General features: G+C 44.7%; 1 protein-coding gene across 1 annotated transcript; it reads left to right on the plus strand.

Annotated features, from left to right (window-relative positions):
* On the plus strand, positions 1–3502 carry LOC150000379 (low affinity immunoglobulin epsilon Fc receptor-like). Its single transcript, XM_090290230.1, has 8 exons — positions 1–764; positions 1391–1510; positions 1817–1870; positions 2618–2680; positions 2882–2944; positions 3029–3091; positions 3181–3361; positions 3499–3502. Exons 1-8 carry the CDS (start codon positions 707–709, stop codon positions 3500–3502), a joined length of 606 nt encoding a protein of 201 aa, XP_090146356.1. The 5' UTR covers positions 1–706.
* Positions 3503–22882: the final 19380 nt, after the last annotated feature.

Consider the following 22882-nt stretch of genomic DNA (forward strand, 5'->3'; position numbering starts at 1 on the left):
ACCCGGCCAGAGCTTCCTATCACCATTTTATAAGCGAGGAAACTGGTTCCGAGGTTCAGCCACTGGCCCGGACTGCCTGGGCGCACATTTATTGAGCGCCTGCTGTGTCCCTCGTGTGGGACGGGCTCTAGGGCGCTCAGCTCTGGGCTCGGCCTGTGACCGTGCCCACCAGCCGCACCTCCTAGTTCACTGCAACACCAGCCCCCGGCGGGGAGCCAGACACAACCAGCCAGTGCTCACTGTGCCTCTCAGCGACTCAGACGCTGCTATCGGACCCTACCCCTCGTGAGACACAGACCCCAGGCGGAGCTGAGACCGTGCAGCCCGTGGGCCACCTTAACCGGTGGTGAGCACCCTGTCCCTGGGAGGACCAATCAGGGCTGCCACGGAAGAAAGTGCCCACTCAAGTGAGAGGACCCTTTGAAGCTGACCTTGACTTGCTACTTCCCCCAGGAGAGGAGAGAGGCTGCTGGGTCCCCTCTGGGAAGAGGAGTGAATGTCTAGGGGAGGCCCACTGGGTGGGGGTGGGGGCGCGTGTAGGTGAGCCCCGCGTGGCCTTCCCAGCCCAGACCAAGCAGAAAGAGAAGCACAGGGCACCTCCCCTCTCTGACTCACACCCTCAAAACAAGAACAAAGCAGTCCCTGGGGGCCCAAAAGAGTGGAGAGCAAGTGGGAAGGGGACTGGGAGCAAGTGAGGTTCCGCAGGATGAATCCTCACAGCCAGGACGAGGGGAGGGGGCCTGGACCTGCAGTGGAGCATCAAGGTAGGGTTTGTGGGGGCAGGAGCTGGAGTGAGGCCTGGGGGTCTGACATCCGGGAAAGGGCTGAGGAAGAGCTCGGATCCGCAGAAGAACCGAGACCCCACGTCCTGTGTTTAGGGAACGGCCACGTTGGGAGACAGGCATCAGGGTAAGGGCTAGGGTCAGTGGGGAAGGAGGTCCAGCCCCCTTTCAGGTGAGGCTGGGGACCCATCATTAGTAGTGGGGGTAGCTGGACCTATAAAAGGCAGGAGGGGCACAGGTGAGAGCTGGCTGGGGCCAGCATGTCAGGAGGGGCACAGGGAAGTGGGCTCTCAGCCCCTGGCCCTGGGTGTGTCTCTCTGGACAGTGACCCAGCCCCAAGTTGGGCTCTCTGACAGCTGGAGTTTGGGCAGAAGGGGCGGCAGGCATTGGGCTGGATGGGCAGAGGGACAGACACAGAGAGCACAGATGCAGAAACGGACATGAGAGATAGAGCGGTGGGCAGGGGTACAGAAGAGGCTGGGGTCCAATGAGACCCTCTACTTCAGTTTGGACTCCCAGGATGGGGGTGCTCTGAAGCAGGACTGGACCCGGCTTCCCTGTGCCCCTGAGCGCCCCCCACCCCCAACCCCGACCCCAACTCCCTACAGACGTTTGCCATCTGCACGGAAGGCAGCGGCAGTGCTGCAGACCGGGGATGCAGACGGTGTTGCTGGGGCTGGGGACGGCTGCACTGTGGGCTGGGCTGCTGACCCTGCTTCTCCTGTGGCGTGAGCACATCCCCAGCCCCGTGTGGCCCACCTCCCCTGTTCCCTCCCAGACCCCCTCTCTAAGATCCTGGGGAGCCCAAAACACCCCTGGAGCCCAATTCACCAGCATGCCTCCCACCTTGGCCCTGCCAGCCCCTTCTCACGGCTCTCCCTCTACTCTCAAGAGCCCCTACTCCCGCTCAGCACCCCCGTCTCCCACCCTGTGGGCACCTCCCCATGATACACCCAAGGCCTCCGTCCCCGGCTGGCGGGTTGGGTGTGGGTGGCTGGGGGCACCTGAAAAATGCTTCCTCTCCTCCTGCCCAGACTGGGAGACTGTACAGCATCTGAAACAGCTGGAAGACACCGCTGCCCGGAATGGTATGGAGGGGCCATGGGAGAGGGGAACTAGGACACCAGGCTCTTGTCCTGCTTCTGCCACTGGTCACTGTCAGATGAGGGTCAGCCTGAGTCCCTCCCCCTCACCCATGGGGCGGGTAACCCAGTGGCTCCTGGAGGAGAGGCTCTGAGAAGCGCTGATGGAATGTGATGGAGCTGTTCCGAGCCTCGACCAGTCACTTGTAGAATGGGCATCATTTCAGTGCTCTGAGGTGGGACCAGCTCAGACTGTGAGGCACTCAGCGGGCCCCTGGCATCCAGTGAGCTTTCAATACCTGCCTCCTGTTTTTATATATAATTCTGGGTGCAGCAAGGGCACACAAATTCACTCTATTACCCACACTTTCCCTAGTGCTTTCGCCACCAAGGTTAGAAACAAAAAGCTGTAGCCCTAGCTGGAGTGGCTCAGTGGACCAAGCGCCTGAGGGTCGCCGGTTTGATCCCGGGTGAGGGCACAGGCTTGGGTTGCAGGCACGGTCCCCAGCTGGGGGCGTGTGAGAGGCAACCAATCAATGTGTCTCTTGCATATCGGTGCTTTCCTCTTCTCCTTCTCCCTCCCTTCCCCTCTCTCTAAAAATAAATAACTAAAATCCTTAAAAAGAAAGAGAAACAAAAAGCTCTAGCCAATGTGACTATGTGAGAGGGGTCCCTGCACTTGGGGAAGGGTGCGGGATGCGAGGACCTGTCTGCCTGGCTCCTGAGGACATGTCTTCCCTCCCCCTTCCCCAGTTTCTCAGGTTTCCAAGGATTTGGAAAGACACACGGGTGACCGGATGGCCCAGAAATTCCAGGGTAAGTGACCTTCGCTGGGGGTCTGGGAGAAAGAGAGGAAGGGGACTTGGATGAACATGTGGATACAGTGCTCCCAACCAGCTGTGAATTGCAAAATGAGCAGGAGGCCCTAAATGACACACCAAGAGCCAAGGGGGGCGGCGGGGGAATGCGGATGGCCTGACAGACTTTGCTGACCACTGAGCCCTTCCCCGCAACCAGCCGTCCAGATGTTCCAGACCATGGAGAAAACCCAAGCAGAACAGAAGAGAACGGGAACTCAGGGTGAGAGACTGGGGTGGCGGTGGGGTCCTAGAGCCATGGGAACCTTGCGACCCTCGGGTATCACTCCTGACACCCCCCCATCAGACTCTGAGCTCTCCCGGAACCTGGATGGACTTCGAGAGGACCTGAGCAACCTCAAGTCCCAGGGTAAGGCTTGGGAGGGTCCGGAGGCAGGGAAGAGCCAGGAGGGGCCCACATGTTTTCCTGTGACCACTGTTCCCATTCAATCCCCCAAGGCTTAAATGAGAGACGCACAGCCTTGACTTCACTGGAAAGACTCCAGGAGGAGGTGTCAAAGCTCTGGATAGAGCTTCGTGTGTCCAACGGTGAGTGTGTGCGTCTGTGTCCACAGGTGTGTTGGTATATGCATGTGACAACACGGGTGTGTGATGGTGTGTGTGCGAACATGAAGGGCAGGTGTGTGCATGACAATCAGGAGGGTGTATGTGTGGGGGCGGGGTTGGTTGAGGGGAGCACATGAGAAAGCCCTTCCTGAGTCCAGCTGATCCCTTCCACTGACCTGGGGGTTCAGGGTCCCACATGTTCTACTCCAGGTAAAGGCAGTCCTGTGTTCACCGCCTCTGGGCTCTCTGTACTCATCAGTCCTCTGACCACCATGCCTCAGCAGAGGACCAACAGTAGGATGCCCTCAGCCACAGCCCCCAGAAGACTGTCTGACGCCGCCAGAGGGCTGTGGGTGTCCCTCGGCAGTGATGGGGATGTGGAGCATCATGGCCTCTTTCCCAGGCCTGGCCGTGACAGAAGCTATGCTGGCATGTGGGAGGCTAATGAGGTGGCCCCGGCAGGCCGGCAGGCTAGCAGAGAGGTCAAACATTCAGTCGCTGTGCCTATAACTGAAGGCACCGCGAATTGCCTCCACTTGCCTCTGCCTGCTGTCCTGATGTCAGTTCTAGTCTTGCTCCTGACCAGGCTGTTTCTGAGAGGGCTTCTGGGAGAACTGGGATGGTGAAGCACACGGCTCTCCCCTGGGAGTTGGGATATAGACTTCAGGGAAGATGGTGGGTGTGTCCCCTCATACCCCTGCAACACATCTGAGTCTGTCTCAAAGTGTTTCCCTGAACTTGGCAGGGCAAATCCCCTAGTAGGATAGTAGGTGGGGTCTGCATAGTCCAGAGTCTGGGTCTGCGGGACACCAGGAGGGTGTTTTAATGGCTTGCCATGAACAGGAATTGCCAGTCTGGTACCTGGGAATGTGTATGGAAATGCCAACTCCCATAGCCAATCTCTGACACCCCAAGTCTGCCTATGTTGCTGTCTCCTCAGCAGGGCTTAAGATGAAAAAAGAAAAGAAAAGATGCAGGGTGGGACAAGCAGATTTCCAGAGGGTGGGGTGGGTGTTTTTCCCCTGGGCGGGGCTTGTTCTTCTCATGAACACTGGCTGCTGCAGCTTCGATGTTTGTCCTGGCACAGGAAACCCAGGAGCTGTTCCCCAACATTAAAACCTTGCAGTAGACTCTAAAGGGAGTCGATTATCTCAAGACAACTCTTGAAATACAGTCAGATAATCTCTGCCTTGGAACTTCAATCAGGAGAATTTATGATTTTGAAAGTTGTCACTCGGGGCTCCAAGGTGAGCTGGGAATGGGTTTCCGCCTTCCTTGCCAAAGCCTGGGACAGAGGTTCTGGACCTGGTGGAGACTGGGTTGATGCGTGGAGGGATAGAAGGTGGGCGGAGCAGCAGCCTGGTGGGATAGAAACGAGCTATAAGTGAGAGGTCGGAAGCACTCCCCAGAGGAGAATTTTCTTCTTTCCTTTCCTCTGTTCCTTCTCCCCTCACTTTGTCCCCTCACTGTCATCAGATGCCTGAGAGAAGCAGAGCTTCAGGGCAGCTCAGGACATCAAACACACAGGGCAGGCAGCCTGGCTGGCCGACTTCTGCTCTGAGGGTCCCACAGCATTTATGGTCTTTGGTTAGTTACCATCTGTGGCAGTAAGTTAGATATATTAAGTATATCACACAGATACAATTTCAGTTTCCAAAGGACAACTTTTTTTTTTTTTTAGCATCACTATGTGGTTGCCTCTCACTTGCACCCCCAACTGGGGACCTGATGAGCAACCTAGTAACGTGCCCTGACTGGGAATCGAACCAGCGACACTTGGCTCGCAGAGCGACGCTCAATCCACTGAGCCACAGCAGTCAGGGCTTTTTTTTTTTTTTTACAGTAGTCCCTCTCTATATCGTGGTTCACTTCTTGTGGCCTCACTGTATCGTGGGATTTTAAAAAATATTGCATTTAATTATTTATCGTGGATTTTTCGCTATATCGCGGGATTTTGCGGTACTTTATACATATGTTGTTAAAGTTACGTAGGTTTAAGAGTGTAGAATATGTTTAAGAACATAAGTAGTGTTTATAAAAGTGTGTAAAAGGTTAATAAGGGAGTGGGAAAGGTTAATAAGGGACTGGGAATGGTTTATGAGTGTGCGGGAAAGGTTTATAAAGCCTTAAAATATATATAAATACTAAAATAAATGTAAGGTTCCTACTTCATGGGTTTTCACCTACCATGGGGGGAACTAGAATGTAATACCTACGATAAATGATTTTCTTAATGGACTTCTAATAAAAGAAAATTCAGTTGAAATTTGTAATTTTGATTTTAGAAGTTTAGATGCAATTTTATTGTGTGTTCATGTGTGTGTTTTATTTTGTTTTTAGTGGAAATTAATGTCACGAATTACTATAATCTCGGTGGAAGGGTTTCGGAAATGGTGTTCAAAACAAGCAAGATAACTTCCCACGAAGAAATAAAATTTGTCATTTGATGGATCAGAACAGAGTTTAGAAGGTGAAAGTTTCCACTTGAGATAAGTCACTAGTTGCACTCGTTCTTACTTCATTTTTTTAGTCATTGAGACTTATTTATTTATTTTATTGATTGCTTTTAGAGAGACAGAGAGAGAAGAGACAGGAGAGAGAGAGAGAAACCTGAATATGTTGTTCCACTTATTTATGCATTCATTGGTTGCTTCTTGTATGTGCCCTGACCGGAGATTGAACTCACAACCTTAGGGAGGACACTCTAAGCAACTGCAATACCTGGCCAAGGCCATTAAGATTTTATTTAGCATATAATTTCATTAATTTGTTATTATATTTTGTAATTTATACAGTTATAGCTTGTTTACTTTATTAATGTGTATGTGTTTTTTTTTCCCCACTAAACTAAGCTCAATAACACCCAAATTTGATTTTCCACTTCCTGGTAACTCAGAGTACCACAGTATAGATTATCAATAAATGTTGATGAGTAAATGAATGAATGAAATTTTTTACATATCCCATTAGAAAATAAAATGAGGAATTTTTATCAATATACTGGAGAATAAAAAAATGCAAAATAAAATTTAAAATATTTTCATCTTTAAAATTTGCAAAATAAATATAATTATAAATAATCAATGGGGGTAAAATAAACACTTTCATACATGTCTGGAGATAGTATAAATTGGTAGACTTTCTAGGAAGCAGTTTGCTTGTTTTTATCAAGAATTTTAAATATCTTATTCTCAATACCAATCATTTTAATTTGTAACAATTTAGTCTAGAAAACAATTTAAGACATGCTCAAAAATGTGGAAAGATTCATTGACACTAATAAAAAGTTGGAACAAAAGGAAATGATTAAATACGTTATGATGGGATATTATATATCTTGTGAAAATCATGCTTTTGAATAATTTATACAAAAAGGGTCATCATGAGATATTAATACTTCTTACTTTTTAAAAAGATGTTAATGTTGTTTAACAATATAAAATAGTATACATGGTATTATTTCAACTTTTTAAAGTGTGAAAACTAATTAGTGACTAAGAGTACAGAGGCCCAGTAAATGGATTAGATTTGAATACTGACTTTACCTTTAGTTATTAGTTACATGACAGTATTTCCATTTTTCTTCTGTGAAATTGACATAATGATAGTAGCATCTGCCTTATGAAGTTACTATGAAGATTAAATGAGAGAACAAATTATTACTAGTGTAAAATAATTGAGGGAAACCAAGAAAACATTAATGTAATTTTTCTCTTTATGATGGCATAGAGATGTCTTTCTGCTTTAAAATTCCCATATTTTCTTAATTACCTATAATGAAACCATTAGTTAATAATCCAAAATTGATATTGATAATAAAGATAAAACTAGAGTGAATTATCTCTTAAAGGACTAAAAATCATTTTTAATGTCAATAAGCACATTCAAACTTATAGTTTGTATTTTATTTTTAATATATTAAATATCCTTAAAACACATTTATCAAATTTGGTTTGTCAAGTGAAGAAAAGTCAATTCATTAAATGCATACATTTTCACTTCTGAGAGTTTAGCTCTCTCACAATAAAACGCATTTAGAACAAAAATGAAAACCAAGAGAAACCATAACAACAACATAAGCCCTGAACCAGCAAAGTAAATGGTACAGAATCTGTGCACTAAACCACATAAATCTTTCTTAGTTCAAAAGGCCCCATAGTCTTTTCTGGGTGGCATTGCTAGTGTGGCCTGTTTGTGGGAACTCTCTCCATTCACTGTGCAAGCAGGGAACTGAGAGGCATCTGGGACTTGCGTTTTTTCTGGTCTTCCATATCCTACAAGCAAGTCTTCTCCATTCTGCTCCTAAATGATGTGGAAGGTCAGAGGAAAATTCAAACCACCTTTGTCCCTCACTTGGCTTATTGAATGTTCCTGAACCAGTCTCCTTCTCTCTAGTCTTCATCTCTTCCACATGACCCCTGTCCCCCATCCTGCCCCCTCCCCACCCATTGGCTGAAAGGCATCTGGACTTGCCATGGCTCTGGAGACCAAAGTCCAGGCAGGGACCCTGCACAGCTCTTCCTGGTGTGGCCCCTACCTGTTCTCTAGCTTCTTCTATCCCCTCTGTCACAGAATCTCAGCTGAAACCACAGCAATAATTACTTCCCATTTCCTACCTTTCTCCTACTTGCTTGCCTATTGGCCTTCCCCGAGCTGGACTTGAACACACACTCATCTACTCTGCCTTTTCACCTGTAAGCTTTTAAGCTGCTCATCTTTTGGGGCTCAGTTTAGGAATTCTCTCTGAAAGGCTTTGGTGGTGACCCAAGGCAGGAGCCCCTGCCATCCCCTGTTTCACACCAGCTGTTTCTCTGATCACAGCCCCAACTGCATGTTAATCTCAGAGGCTGCTGCTGTTCCCTTCATTGTACTTTTCTAAACCAGCTGAGCCACCGCATTTCCAAGCCCACCGTCTGAGGAGCACCAAATTATAAGTGAGAGTAGAGCCTGTTATCCACAGACATAGAGATGAAGGTAGAAACTAGCAAGGTGTAGCCTCACAGTTTTATCCATTCTATTTGAGGTGGTCATCACACAGAGCTAACAGTAACTTAATTCCTTTTAATCACATGAAGTATTGATATGAAATATAAAACATGCTTTGGAACAGATAGAAGAGCTCACAACTAGAATAATAACTGGTTGTCGTTTTCAAAGAGAACAACCCCTTCGCAGGGAAGGCAAAAGGGCTCTCTTGTGTACATTTACTGGACGTGTCACTTCCAGCTGGAGGAAACTGTTTCCAGTGCTCCAATGTGCCCATTGTATATGCAAAGCATTATAATGATACAGCAGTGACTGTGAATCATGACTTTTAAAATGTGCTTTTCTTGATGGAAAATTTAAAGATTTAAAGGTTTATTTTTTATTTGTTTACCTTTTCTGTGGGAAAAAAAGTGAGCATTTGGAGGACATTACTTTTGAATAATTAAAATGGAAATCACTAACCCTTATATTTTCTTGAATATTTTATCCTCCTTTTAAAATGTTATTCTTCTTTAATAGTTTGGAATGGGAGAAAATTTGGATTACAAAGCAAATGTCCACACACACACACAACCCAGTATTGGCTTAACAAACACAAATTTTATTTTTTAATTATATTTTATTGATTACGTTATTACACTTGTTCCAATTTTCCCCTCTTTGCCCCTCTCCACCCAGCACCCCCCACTCCCTCAGACAATTCCCACACCATTTTTCATGCCCATGGGTCATGAGTATAAGTTCTTTGGCTTCTCCATTTCCTATACTGTACTTTACATCTCCATGGCTATTCTGTGACCACCTCTTTGTACTTCTTAATCCCCTCACCTCTTCACCCATTCTCCCACACCCTTCCATCTGGTTAACATCAAAACATTCTCTGTATCCATGATTCTGTCTCTGTTTTTCTTGTTTGCTTAGCTTGTTTTTTTTAGATTCAATTGTTGATAGGCATGTGTTTATTTGCCATTTTATTATTCATAGTTTTGATCTTTTTCTTAAATCAGCCCCTTTAACATTCCTTATAATAATGGTTTGGTGATGATGAACTCCTTTAGCTTTTTCTAGTCTGGGAAGTTCTTTATCTGCCCTTCTATTCTAAATGATAGCTTTGCTGGGTAGACTGATCTTTGAATATTTCTTGCCAGTTCCTTCTAGCCTGCCAAGTTTCTTTTGAGAAATCAGCTGACAGTCTTATGGAAACTCCCCTGTAGGTAACTAAGTGCTTTTCTCTTGCAGCTTTTAAGATTCTCTCTTTATCTTTAACCTTTGACATTTTAATTATGGTGTGTCTTGGAGTGGGACTCTTTGCATCCATCTTGTTTGGGACTCTCTGTGCTTCCTGGACTTGCATGCCTATTTCCTTCACTAAATTAGGAAAATTTTCTTTCATTATTCTTTCAAATAGATTTCTAATCTCTTGTTCTTTCTCTTCTCCTTCTGGCACGTTTATGATGTGAAGGTTGGAATGCTTGAAGTTGTCCCAGACACTCCTTACACTATCCTTTTTTTTTGTTTTAATTCTTTTTTCTTCTTGTTGTCTAATTGGTTGTTTTATGCTTCTTTAGGTTCCAAATCATTGATTTGATTTATCCACTTTGCTGTTGTTTCCGTGTAAATTCTTCTTTATTTCAGTTAGTGTATTCTTTGTTTCTGACTGAATCTTTTTTATGCTGCTGAGGTCCTCACTAAGTTCCTTGAGTATCCTTATAACCAGTGTTTTGAACTCTGCATCTGATAGATTGCTTATCTCCACTGTTTAGTTCTTTTTCTGGAGTTCTGATCTGTTCTTTTATTTGGGTCAAGTTTCTTTGTCTCCTCGTTTTGTCAGCCTCCCTGTGTTTGTTTCTATGTACTAGCTGGAGCTGCTATGACTCCCTCTCTTGGTAATTGCTCTAATGTAGTACGTGTCCTGCAGGGTCCAGTGGCACAGTCTGTCCTATCACCCAAACTGGGTACTCAAGGTGCCCTCCCCATGTGGGCTGACTACACCCTCCTCTTGCAGTTGAGCCTTGATTGCTGTTGGCAAGTCAATGGGAGGGATTTACCCAGGCCAGTCAGGGGCTAGGACTGGCTGTGACCACTGACCACCAACCTCTGCTCTTCGTGGAGGATCAGATGTGCAGGGGCAAGGCAGTGGTGCTCTAATGCCTTCTGTAGCTGTCCACTGGGTGTGCAGGCTCTGAGGTTTCCCAAGTAGTGTAGGCCAAGGTTAACCCCCACCTGTGTTCTGCCTGCAGCCACCCTGCATGAGCTGTAAAGCAATTGGAGATGGCTGCTACTTATGCTGGGCTTGGAGATTCCCAGGCAAAGCCAAGTTGTGAATCCAAGCTAGTTGCTGCTAGTCCATGCTTGGAGCTCACCGAGACCAGCTGTTGCTTATTGATAGGATCTAGGAGGTTGTAAAGCATATGTCAACACCAGCCATTTGTATGGAAAAGAAGCTTGGGTGGGTCTGCAAGTTGGGTGGGATGGAGTCTCTGGGGATCTCCAAGGCAGGTCAAACAATGTTAGCCAGGCTGATGGAGTCTCAGATATGGCACCAGCTTCCAACTCTGAGGGGGGAGGGTTTAGAAAAGAAACAGTGGCCTCTGCTGGCCTTGATGCCAGACATTTCAGTTTCTGCCTATGTACCACTGACCACTCGTGACTTTCAAGCTGCTACCCCAGGGTTGGGGCTCGTGAGAGTGAATCTGAGTAGGTGAGTCCATGTGTGGGTTCTTTAAGAGCAATTTCTTGGGAAGAACTTTTGCCTTGGAGGCACTTGTTTCACATGACCTTTAGGCACTGAGCATGTGTGAATTTGGTGACTGTCCTAGTTTGTAGTCTTGAAACACAGCACATGTGTCTGCTTGTTACAGAGTGGGGGTCTCCAAAAGTCCCCAGAGCCTGCACGTTGGGGGTGGAGAAAAGGGAAGAGCTTATAAGATGCCTTTGCATGACTACAGCTAGTAGCTTAGTCTCTCAGTTATGCAAATGAATTTGGTTCTTCCAAGACCCCAAGAAGATGGAAGGGGTTTTGACCACGGAATGGTGCGGAAAGAGCACACAGATCTTGCGCAAGGTTCTGTGAATGGTCAGAATTGGTTACCACACCCACTGCATCAGAGGACGCAGTCAGGAGTTTAAAAATAGGCAGCAGACATTTTAGCTAGGTTCTCCATGCGGTTTTGAGAAGAGGGGAATACTATGCGGCTTTGAAAGGGCAAAGAGAGAACCACGTATGATCCAGTGCAACATGGCACATGTTTTCCTGGACTGTTATACGGAGGCTGATGACATCGAACCTCAGATCCTGAAGGACACAGCTGACAGATAAGGGGTGGGGAACTTCTGGGCATGTTTTAGGCTTTTAGCCTTTTGTGGAGCAAGGGAAGTGTTGGGTCCCGTGGGAGAACTGGGCTCTGAGCTGAAGTGCTCACTGTCCTCCCCAGGTTGGAATACTGTAAATAAAGACCTGTTTTCCTCAACACTAGTTGTTGGGTTTTACACAAAGGTGCCACGTGAAAGAACCCCTTTTTGTCCTGTAACATGCTCACCACTGAAAGATTAAGTATACTGTCTGGGACCTCTTCTGGCCACTGAATGGGGACTGAATTTAGAGTGTGTGCACTGTCCTTTCCCCCAGGTCTTCCTTTATGACTGAAGGTCCGTAAAGACTCTGTAGCATTGCAGGGCACTCACTAGTATTTTGCACCAGCGCAGAATTTTGTTTGGACTGATATTTATTGTCTGTGGGAACAAGGCATGCACATGGATGGAGAAAATGAGAGCACATCTTCTGACCTATGGAAGCCTGAGGTCCAGGGAGCAGGGAGACATATGTGCAACCAGCCCTAAGGTGGGGCATGACAGCCACAGAAAGACGGCTGTGAGGTTGTGGAGGGTGAGGCTCTGCTGGGTAAAATTAGGAACAGGCTTATGAAAGAGGTGACATTGGAACTGCTTTGTGACAGATGGATCATACCTGTTCCTTTGCATGGCAGTGGGAGGTGCACTATGGGATAAGGATAGGAGAGTAAAGGTGGGAGTCAGGTTAATCCAGGGATTCTGATGAAGCAAAGGTAAGAGAGATCACTGGAGTTAATTTAGGAAACAGAGATGAGCTCTCCAAGGTGCTGCATGTGAAAGTGACAAGATAGACCATGTGCTTCAGCACCGTGTGCTTGCACTTTTGTAAGAGATGAATTCTAGCAAGGCAGATGGTCAGTGTACAAACTGAGCAGACCTTTGTTGTTTTTTATGTGTGCCTTTCTTTCAGTGAACTCATGACAGTTATTGAGTTTCTTTGGGGAAGGATCCATTGAATTTGAAATAATTATTGCATGTTTCCATGAGCATTAATGGAGTATTTACCATTTTATAATGCAGCAGGCATGTGGCAAGATGACACATACATTTCTACCTTCAAGTGTGCTTGGGGCAGACTTTGGTAAAGATGTCGCAGAGGACAATTCTTCAGCTACACCTTGGAGGGCAAAGAGTGGGTGCCCAGGTAAAGGAAGAGCATGTGAGGCACCTACCTGGTGTCACCCAAAAGCACACTGTGGGTAAGCACCTCTATGTTGTTCAGAGATCTGAAATGCAGGGTTGAAGTAGAAGAGAGAGCTGAGGTTGGAAAGGCAGGACCAGCCTGCAAAGAGTCTTGCAGGCCACCTAGGTAGCTAGAAACTTTCTCCTGAAGGCAAGAGAAAGACACTGGGTTACTTTAAATAGGCACAGGAGAAGTAATCAGATCTGTGATTCACCTCAGAGATAAGTGAAAGGAGGAAATGGCTGGAGTTCCTGTGGTCATGGTAAGGCCTAAATAAGGCTGCAGAAATATAGGGGTAAAGAGCCCAGAGAGGGAAAGGCACAAGCGTTCAGTGGCTTGACCACATGCCCAGTGAAATTTGAGCCTCATTTTATTATCTACTGATCATTTCTGGCCTGTAGACAGGTGGAAGGTAGAGAAGTCAGCTTGAGAAGGGAATACTCCAAAGGTGCCTGGGAGAAAGAGGCAGTGGGGGGACCCTATGACCTTCCCACAGCATGCCCCGGCTTATCTTACCTTCTTAAAAACACACATAACCTGCCAAATCTGTTGCCCCCAGAATACAAGAAGGATGCCAGCCTGTTAAACCAAGCATGCCGTTGTCCCGGGACAGCCAGCTGACCTGGAGTCTGCAAGATCCTTCCCCACGTGGGAAGGCCACCCTCCCCTCCACATCTCCACTCTTATTAGGGATTTCTGGGCCCAAGGGTAGGTAGGACAACAACCATGCACAGCTTGAAGCAGCTAGAGGAGCACAAGACCTTTGCCCATTGTCCTTTATAAGATTATAAAGGGTATAAAAACAAAACAAAACAAAAACAACAACAAAAAAAACTGCACATAACCTAGGAATAGTCAGCCTAGATATCTTCTGCTTTACATACATGAAAGCAGAAGTTTTATCTTTCTTTATTTTAATACAGTAAATAAATACTCTTCTGCCAGCATCTGGTGGGTAGTTTGCTCACTCTCGGTTGCTTGAGTACCCTAGACTTTAACTATGGATACAGGGGTAATGGTCTCATTGGCCCTGAAGCTCTGCTCATAAGGAGCAATAACACCGATTTATGTAGCCTTTACCCCATGGCAGTCTATTCACATGGTTGTTTCTTTCCATCTGTCCCTCCCTTCCCCTCTTTCTAAAAAAAATTAATAAATATTAAAAAAAAAGAAAAGAATTCATCATGTGTGCCTCCCACAAACTCACAACAAAGAAGAGCACTGTTAGGGCCAGAGGAATGCAGTGATCCATCCAAGGCTACCCAGAGGCAGTGGGAGGCCTGGAAGGAGACCCGATCTCACCTCCCACAGGTACACAGACCTTGATGAACAGGCCTGGGGGGAGGTGTTCATCTCATTCCCCACGCAGCTCCTTCACAGGGACGGGGAGTAAGCGTTGAACACCAGTATTCCTTCACTGCCACTCACACAGCAGGAGACACCAGCCAGCCTCTCCAAGCGCTCGGTCCACCTGGATGTCCCTGAGCATGTCCTGTCCTATTCCCACCACATCCTCTCACCAGGTCAGGAAGCTGAGTACCGCCTTCATTTCTCCTCCCCTCTGTCCATGTCTCAGCACAGCAAGTCCTCTGCCACTCCTCCTCCAGCAGCTCTGGTATCTGGCCCTTTCCAGTGACCCCACTGCCTCTGCCCCATGCAGGCCTCCCACCTAGATGGCCAGACTGACCTCCCCACCAGCCCACCGCTCTGTGATCTCATGCGCCTTTGAACCATCCACCTGCCTCGTTTTCATTTCTAAAGCGTATTTCTGAACAGGCCACTTCCCTGCTTACAAGTGTCCTTGTCCCTGCTGCATGCAGGATAAAGCCCAGACTCCTTAATCTACCCAGGCGCCCTCCAAGGCCTGCACGCAGACAACTGTGCAGACTCCCCATGACCCACACAGTGCCTCAGGGCCCACAGCCTGCTCTACACAGGGTACGGTCTCACAGCCACTTCAGACCTCTGAGCTTCACCCTAGCTGCTTCCCCTCCCCAGCTCCCCATACAGGCGTGCAACTGCTAGTCTTCTCAGGCTCAGGCCAGGTCAACTTCTCTGCCAACCCTTTTTGGCCCCTCCCAGCACCCCACCTGAGGATGACCACTGGCTCCTTTGTGTGTGCGCAGGTGCTCTGCTGTGTGTTCCCTCCAGCCTTGACCCTTTCAGCTCTCCTTGCTGTGTCTACCCCATTGAGTTGGGAACTGTTGGGCTTGCACACCCCTGGCCTGGTTCTTCTCCTTGGCACGGGGAGGGATGGCACTTCCCACCCCTGGTGTCCCTGAAAGTGAGGCATGGCCACGTATTCCCTCCTGGCAGTGAGATATGAGCACCAGTGCATGGTCACTTCTGTGAGGAGGCCCTTAGGAGCAGGTTGCTTTTCTCCCCGCTCCTTCCCCTGCTGAGCTGCTCAAGGAAGCTCCAGAGGATGGGGGCTCGGCCAGCAGGGTCTCTAGGTGGAAGGAATGCGGAGCAAATCTGCCAACTATGCATTTTACATAATTGAAACAGTACGATCATTTGCAACATTTCTCTATGAGGTGATTTCTTACTTGCTTTCCCACTGTTGCATTTCTTCTTCCCACTTTTGTTCCTGCTTTAGTCTATGAGCGGTGGCTTTGATCTGGGCTCTGTCAGCCAGCTGATGTCTGTCTTGCTGTCATCACACCTGTATTCTGTGTCAGTGTCACTAAAGAGGTTTCTATTTTTATGACTTGTTACAATCTATTTTAAAAAAGAATCCTTGTAAAAGAGGAAGAAATGTGTCGTATATGTCATGCAAAATAAGTTAAGCCAAAAATAAAGTCCACCAAAAAATGAGAAGAACCAACTTCTTGTGTTTTTAGCATACTAATCTACCTGGCCTCAAGGGCCTGTCCAGGAAAGTCACTTGGAAATTTAGATCAGAGATCAACATTTGTGTTGTGTTGTCAGTGGTGGTGTTAATTAAAGGTTACAACAAAACGGCTTACTTCCACAGAAACATAACGTACTGCCATCAAGGAAAGTAACTAAAGTTGCCACATGTGTTACTAGATGTTAAGAAAAGTCAATGAGAACACAGATAATCTCTCAGGGGAAAAAATGGTCCAATTACTTCTCTTTTCCAGTTCTGTGACAATCTTTGGTATTGGAAAATTATTAAAAGAAATACTGGTTTTAGTAGACATATCAAGATATTAAAATTACTCTTTTATCTTTTGTTTTGAGAGAAGGTTCAAGTTCATCATGATTCCTTAAACCAACCCTTAAACAAAAATATGCATTAATTAATTTTAAGTACTTGTTTTCTTAAGGCAGCATGCACTAAACAGTTAGACCTGGGTTTTCAGCCTTACTCTTTACTAATTCACTATACAATGTAGCTAAGTGACTTTCTCTGACCTCAGTTAATTATAAAGTTAAAAGGTTAGATAAAAATACTAAGTCCTTTCAGCTTTATCATGTAAGATATACAGCTAATATTAAAAGTGCACAGAATCTGCATTATTTATTTTAGGAGTACAGTTGACTGTTAAACAACACAGGTTTGAACTGCACAGGTTCACTTATATACAGATTATTTTCAATAAAACCTGCAAACGTATTTTTCTCTTATGATTTTTTCTCCAGCTTACTTGACGGTAAGAATACGGTCTATAATACATATGACATACAAAATATGTGTTTATCAGCTGTTTACGTAGTCGGTAAGGCTTCTGTGTCAACAGTAGGGTATTAGTAATTAAGTTCTGGGGGAGTCAAAAGTTATACACAAAATTTTAACTGCACAAAGAGTCGGTGCCCCTAATGCCCGTGTGGTTCAAGGTCAACTCTAAATGCTGAAATAATAGGGTCATAACGGAGTTATCATGACAACAGCCTTTTAATCTGCTCTTTTCATGTATTAAGAACTCTCAGATGAGATACATTGGGAGAAAATATTTAAGAAAAAGAACAACTGAGAGAAGTAGTTTAATCTGACCCAACTAAGTATAATAAAGCACGTACGGTTTTACTGAATTATCCACGCAGGCTTCTCTAGCTGTAGTTTGAAATTCCTGGATCTATATAGTGAATAAGCATTAAAAAAAATTTTACTGTCAAAATAAACAAAAACTAAAAGAAAACAAAGTCTAGTCTCTATCATTTCATATGGCCATAAGATGTGACAATAAAACTAAGCTCACTAAAATGGTTTCATATTTAGGAGAGCAAGTGCTGTAAAATATACTAAAAATAAAATAATCATTTAAAAATTTTAAAGAATTGTAAAAAAGTTAAATTGCTGTATCCAAGAAAAGTGACTTTCTTGATGAAGTAGTCTGAGTGCCTCCGTGTCCCAATTACTTGTTTTTCTCTTACAAAGTTGTACACCTGAAATTTCTATCATGTTATTAACCAATGTTACTCCAATATATTTAATAAAAATAAATAGAATATATATTTCAAAAGCATATATTTAAGAGGATGGAAATAAGATACACACTCTAATAACTGCATGATAAATACAAAATAAATATTAAATATATTTAAAATAACTACAGATTTTTAGCTTACTCCAAGTTTTATAATAGGCTCATCAGCTCTATTCAGATTAAAATTGTAAACATCAGTCCTGTAAAAATGAAGAGAAATATTAACTTCATTATATAATAAATTTATTTTCAAATATGAAGAAAATTGTAAAATTTGTAAAACATTATTTACAATGGGTATTCAGAAGTAACATTAACAAAAGTAGTCTTCAGTTGTCTATAACTTTTTTCTGAACCTTTTCTTAAATACAAAAGAAGTTTACATAAAACCATTCAAACTTGTACATTCCTATACTTGGCAAATAAATAATATATGCCTGCATGATGACTGCGTGGTGTGAGCATGACACACACTTGTGTTGTTTAAAGTCATTAACATAAGGGGGTCATTTGTTCTGAGCACTGAGGATCCAGCAGTGAACAGACGAGGCAGGCTTCCCTCTGAGCTACACTCTGGTGGGGAGTCAAGCAATACCAGCAAGACTCTAGCAGGCAGAGACCAGGACCTTGTCACTTCCCCCAGTGACAAAGAGGGGAGGGGACTGGGGCAACTGTGTGTTTCAGAGTGGTTAAGAAAGGTCTCTCTGAAAAGCTGAATTGAGCTTGGATAGGGAGGATGGTGATACAAGGTGGTCAGACTCAGACTGGGGGAAGAATCACTGCAAGCAGAAGGGGAAGTATATGTGAAGAATAAGATTGGTGTGTTTAAGGAATAGAAAGAAACCATGTGGGGCTTAACAAATCCACATATAATGTTGTTAAATGGGGTCAGAAGGATTGGTAAGGGTCAGGCCCCACAGGGTCTCATGGTCTGCGATGGCTGCAGGGGTGGGAGAATGAATACGCATGGACTGAAGGATGAACGGGAGGAAGGGAGGGTGGATGGATGGAAACCCAAGTCCATTTTGGACCACTAGATAGAGCCACACATTGGTTGCATAGTTGTGTCTGTCTTTTGGCATACATTTAAAAGCATACACAATATTCCTCACTGGGAAATAGCCGGGCTTTTCACTCTCTTTCAGGCAGAGCAGCTTCTCCGCAGGTGCAGCTCTTGGGCCAGCAGCTGTGCAGAGATGCTGATGTCCTGGTCCAGGAGCTATGGAGCCAGGTCTGGGGGAGCCAGACTCCCCAGCATTACCTCTGCAGCAGGCAGTCTGCGCCCATTTACAATGCCATGTTGTACATAACACTATCATGTTCTAAGTCGGTCGTGATGTAAACAAGATAAGGAGGCGCAGTTTTAGAGGATGAGAACCTCTGGTTCTGATAAAGAAGTAAAAAGACCGAAAAGTTTGAGAATACTAGATCAGGAAATGACCTAGTCCTGCACTCTTCATTTAAAAAATTATTTGTGGAATTAAATTATATCATTCATTCCTTCAAAACACACTTAATGAGCACCTGATCTTTGTTTGCTCTGACACCCAGATGTGGGTATTATTATCAGGAAGTCCTTTCTGTGAAGGAACCCCCACTATAGAGGCAGGCAGACAGGCAAGCTGAGGACTTCTACAGCAAAAGGTCCTTGTGGCCCACCAGCCTACAAAATGAAGGTCAGCTTTATTGGGTACATCATGTAGGAGTGCTGACAAGTGAGAGCTGTCCCGTGGCTGAAACAGAGCTATTTCTCTGGACATTTTTCTCCTGTTGGTCACCTCATGGTGGCAGAGTGGCTACCCTAGCTCCAGGTGTCATGTCTGCCTTTGAGGCAGGAAAGAAAAAGGACATACATTGTCAACTGTACTTTATCAGAAGCAGCAGCAGACTCCCCAGAAACCCTAACACACTCCAGTTATAGATAATTAGTCAGAATGAAGCCCCACTGCAGGCCTGGCTGCCAGGAGGCTGTTGGCATGTGGGCCTCGCCTCAGGTTGACCCTATGAACAAAATCAGGGCTCACTGGCAAAAGAAAAGGGAACTGGCCTTGGACATACACTACTAATCAAAAAATGCAAATTAAAATGAGAGATCCTTTTTGCCTATCAAACTGGGCAGATTTTAAAAGGTTGACAACATTACTGTTGGGAAGATAGAGGAAAGCGAACACTTCACAGCCAGTGGGTAGAAAGACACCATCCTCATTTGGTAATGTACTAAAAATCAAGGTTTTTTCCACTGTTAGTATTTTGACATAACAATTCTATTCCTAGATAGTTATTCTTAGGAGATATAACAACACAAAGATATAGTGTTGTTTAGATATTTAAAATCAGGAAACTATATGTATATCTCACAATAGGAAATTGGTAAAGTAAATGAAGATGCCTCCACATGATCCAGTGCATCATTTTTTTAAATTAGAAATTTATACAAATGCAAGATAAGATTAAAATATCTTTTTTTTAATGTGCTTTGATTCCTTTCTCTTCATCTCTGTGTATCTAACATAGGTATTCATTTCACAATTACCACGAGGCTCACATAAAATATCTCACAGTTACAACAGTCTACTTTTAGGTGATAATAACAACCTTAATCCCATACAAAAACTGTACATGGTTTCCTCCACCACATTTTATGTTGTTGATGTCACAGTTTATGTTTTATATTGTGTCTCCATTAACAAATTATTATATCTATAGTTATTTTTAATGCTTTTTTCCCTTAACCTTTATACTAGAGTTAAAAGTGATTACACCCTACCATTAGAAGAGTATTCTAAATTTGACTATATAGTTACCTTTATCAGTGAGTTATACTTTCATATGTTTTCATGTCACTAATTAATGTCCTTCCATTTCAACTTCAAGGATCTTCTTTAGCATTTCTTATAAAACAGGTTTAGATAAAAAATATCTTATTAAAAGTTTGTTTCGTCCTGGCTGGTGTGGCTCAGTGGATTGAGCGCCAGCTTGTGAACCAAGTGTTACTGGTTTGATTCCCAGTCAGGGCACATGCTTGAGTTGCAGGCCAGGTCCCCAGTTGGGGGCATGAGAGAGGCAACCATACAGTGATGTTTCTCTCCCTCTCTTTCTCCCTCTCTAAAAATAAATAAATAAAATCTTTTTAAAAAAAGTTTGTTTCAATGTTAAACATACTGAAGTTAATAACTTCACCATTGTTATGTGGGTCAGAATTTTCACTCAAAGGCCCTGTGAGTTGTGCATACAGGAACACAGACAGAGAGCACGGGCAGGTGGCAGAGCAGGGGAGGAATCGTGTGACCTGCAGGGCGATGGGGCGAGGCTGCACAGTTTGCTTTGCTCCATCTTTACTGTTGCACCTTTTTTGTAAGATGAAAATTATTTATCAATAAAATTTTTAAAGTATTAGTAAATTTTCTTTGAAATACATCAAAAAATACGATGGATTAACAGATGGACACAGGAATGAATATATAGATAGATGTAATAGATGCTACACTCTATATTTTTAATAATAAAGTATTGTGGGACGGGGGAAGCACTAGGAAATTTTATAGAACATGTTATGAAAAAATGTTGCCAAACCAGAAAATCCATTGTTTTAGAAGTCACTGGCAGGGGCTTTGAAGCCCACCAGCTCCCAGGCCCTGCTGTTACTTGGTATTTTCTCCAAAAGTGTGACTTGGGCTACATACAGGATTCTCTCTGCCACCCATGGCCAGCGTGAGGCACCAAATTGTGAATGACAGGCTACTTAACTGCTGGGATGAGGGTTCTCCCTGTTAGGGACACATCATGCAGATTCATTATGCAAATTCTCAGGTTAACATTTTTTGCACATATATTTTTGAGTTAATATCATTTTCATAAAGTAACTCATCAGATTTATTTTATGAAATAAAAGATTTTAAGGGAAATCTTTCCTGAAACCACAAAAGACAAAGCAAAATTAGAAATGCTTGAATTTAAGTAAGCCAGGGTTGGGGAGGAAGGACCTTGAAGCCTACTTTGAATATCACTCTCTTAGAGTGTTTTAGTTGAAAGCCCTCAAGAAACTAAATTTTATTTGTAGAGAAACATTTTCACCTAAACTTTATATTTTTCTTTGCTTCATTTGGCTTCTTAAATACTTTTTGAGTTCTCAAGGAACTCCCCAGTGCTTCCCTTTCTCTTCCTACCTTGTATCTATTTTAAATAAAACCCCTTGCCCTGGCTGGTGTGGCTCAGTGGATTGAACACTGGTCTGCAAACCAAAGGGTCATCAATTCGATTCCTGGACAGGGCATGTTCTTGGGGTGTGGTCCAGGTTCCAGTTGGGGGCACAGGAGAGGCAACCACACATTGATATTTCTCTCCCTCTCTTTCTCTCTTCCTTCCCCTCGCTCTAAAGATAAATAAATAATAAAATAAGCAAATAAGTAAAAACCCCTTTTAAGTGACTAATCTGATTTCTCTGAATGAAGTGCCCAGAGGAGGCCCCTCCAGCAGCAGCCACCGCAGTGCATTCCTTCATGGCAGTGTCCCTCCAGGGAGCCGGGTCTTCAGTGTTTCTTTTTAACACTTCTAAATTTTCATGGACCCTCTGCTCCTTCTCTACTGGCTGGATTTCCTGTGGTTTCCTACATCAACCCTTCTCTGGCTACATCACTCCCTTCTTCATGTATGATCTCTTCTAGAGAGAGGCTTATTATGAAAGGCATGGAACACACACCTTAATTTTCTTGCAGGGTTGCACCCTTGCAGCCACTTGCACTGTCTTAGTCATTAGATTGCCAATGCATGTTCTAGTCCTTTGGTCCAGATACAGAATATCTTTCTAGTAAAATTTTCTGTTGCTGCTCTAAATACAGGAACAAATTATGTTAGCTCTGTAATCAGACTTTTTAAAAAGGGTAACCTGATTTGTGTGGTGTAACCTGTTAATAAAGAAATGAGACTTCCGGCCAAGATGGAGGCCTAGACAGACATGCTGCACCTCCCTCCACAACCAAGAAGGAATACAATTACCTCAAAACTAGAGACAACCAGAAGTTCCAGAATAATTGAGCTGCATGGAAGTCCAACAAAAAAACAGAGAGAGATATACTCATCCACAGGTAGAAGGAGCAGAGCTGGGGTGGAGAGGACATGATGTGGTGGTGGCAGCAGCAGCGGCAGTGGCAGGCCAGCGGAAAGTGCAGTCATACATTTTAACAAGTAGGGAGGAAGACCTGGGGAGAGCTCCCAGCACCAGATTAGACCGCGCAGCTCATGGTCCCAGCCCTGGTGAAAAAAAACCTCATTGCTTCTGACTGTGCAAACCAGTGGGAGTTGAGGTGGAGGGAGAAACTGCTGGTCTCTCAGAAGAGTCCATTTCTTTAAAGGACCCCCATGGTCCTAGAACATCCACAGACCCACCTGCTGTGGGAACATCAGCCAGGGCAATAGCTAGAGGGGCACCAGTCCCATATGGAAGTGGGAGAAGTGCCTGGAAAAAGGGGCACGTGCTGAGCAAGCAACATTGTTTCCTCTCAGACCCCTCCCCCACATACAGCACCACAACATGGTGAAATGGGTAATGGGTTGCCCTGTATTGATGAATTCCTAAGGCTCCGTCCTTTACAATGTAACAGGAACAACAACTCTACCTAAGACACAGAGGCAAACAAACACAGGAGTCTGTCAAGATGAGGAGACAGAGAAGTATGGCCCA

This window comes from Furipterus horrens, unplaced genomic scaffold (assembly GCF_987537825.1).
Source record: "Furipterus horrens unplaced genomic scaffold, mFurHor1.1.pri manual_scaffold_10, whole genome shotgun sequence".
In the NCBI taxonomy this organism is placed as follows: domain Eukaryota; kingdom Metazoa; phylum Chordata; class Mammalia; order Chiroptera; family Furipteridae; genus Furipterus; species Furipterus horrens.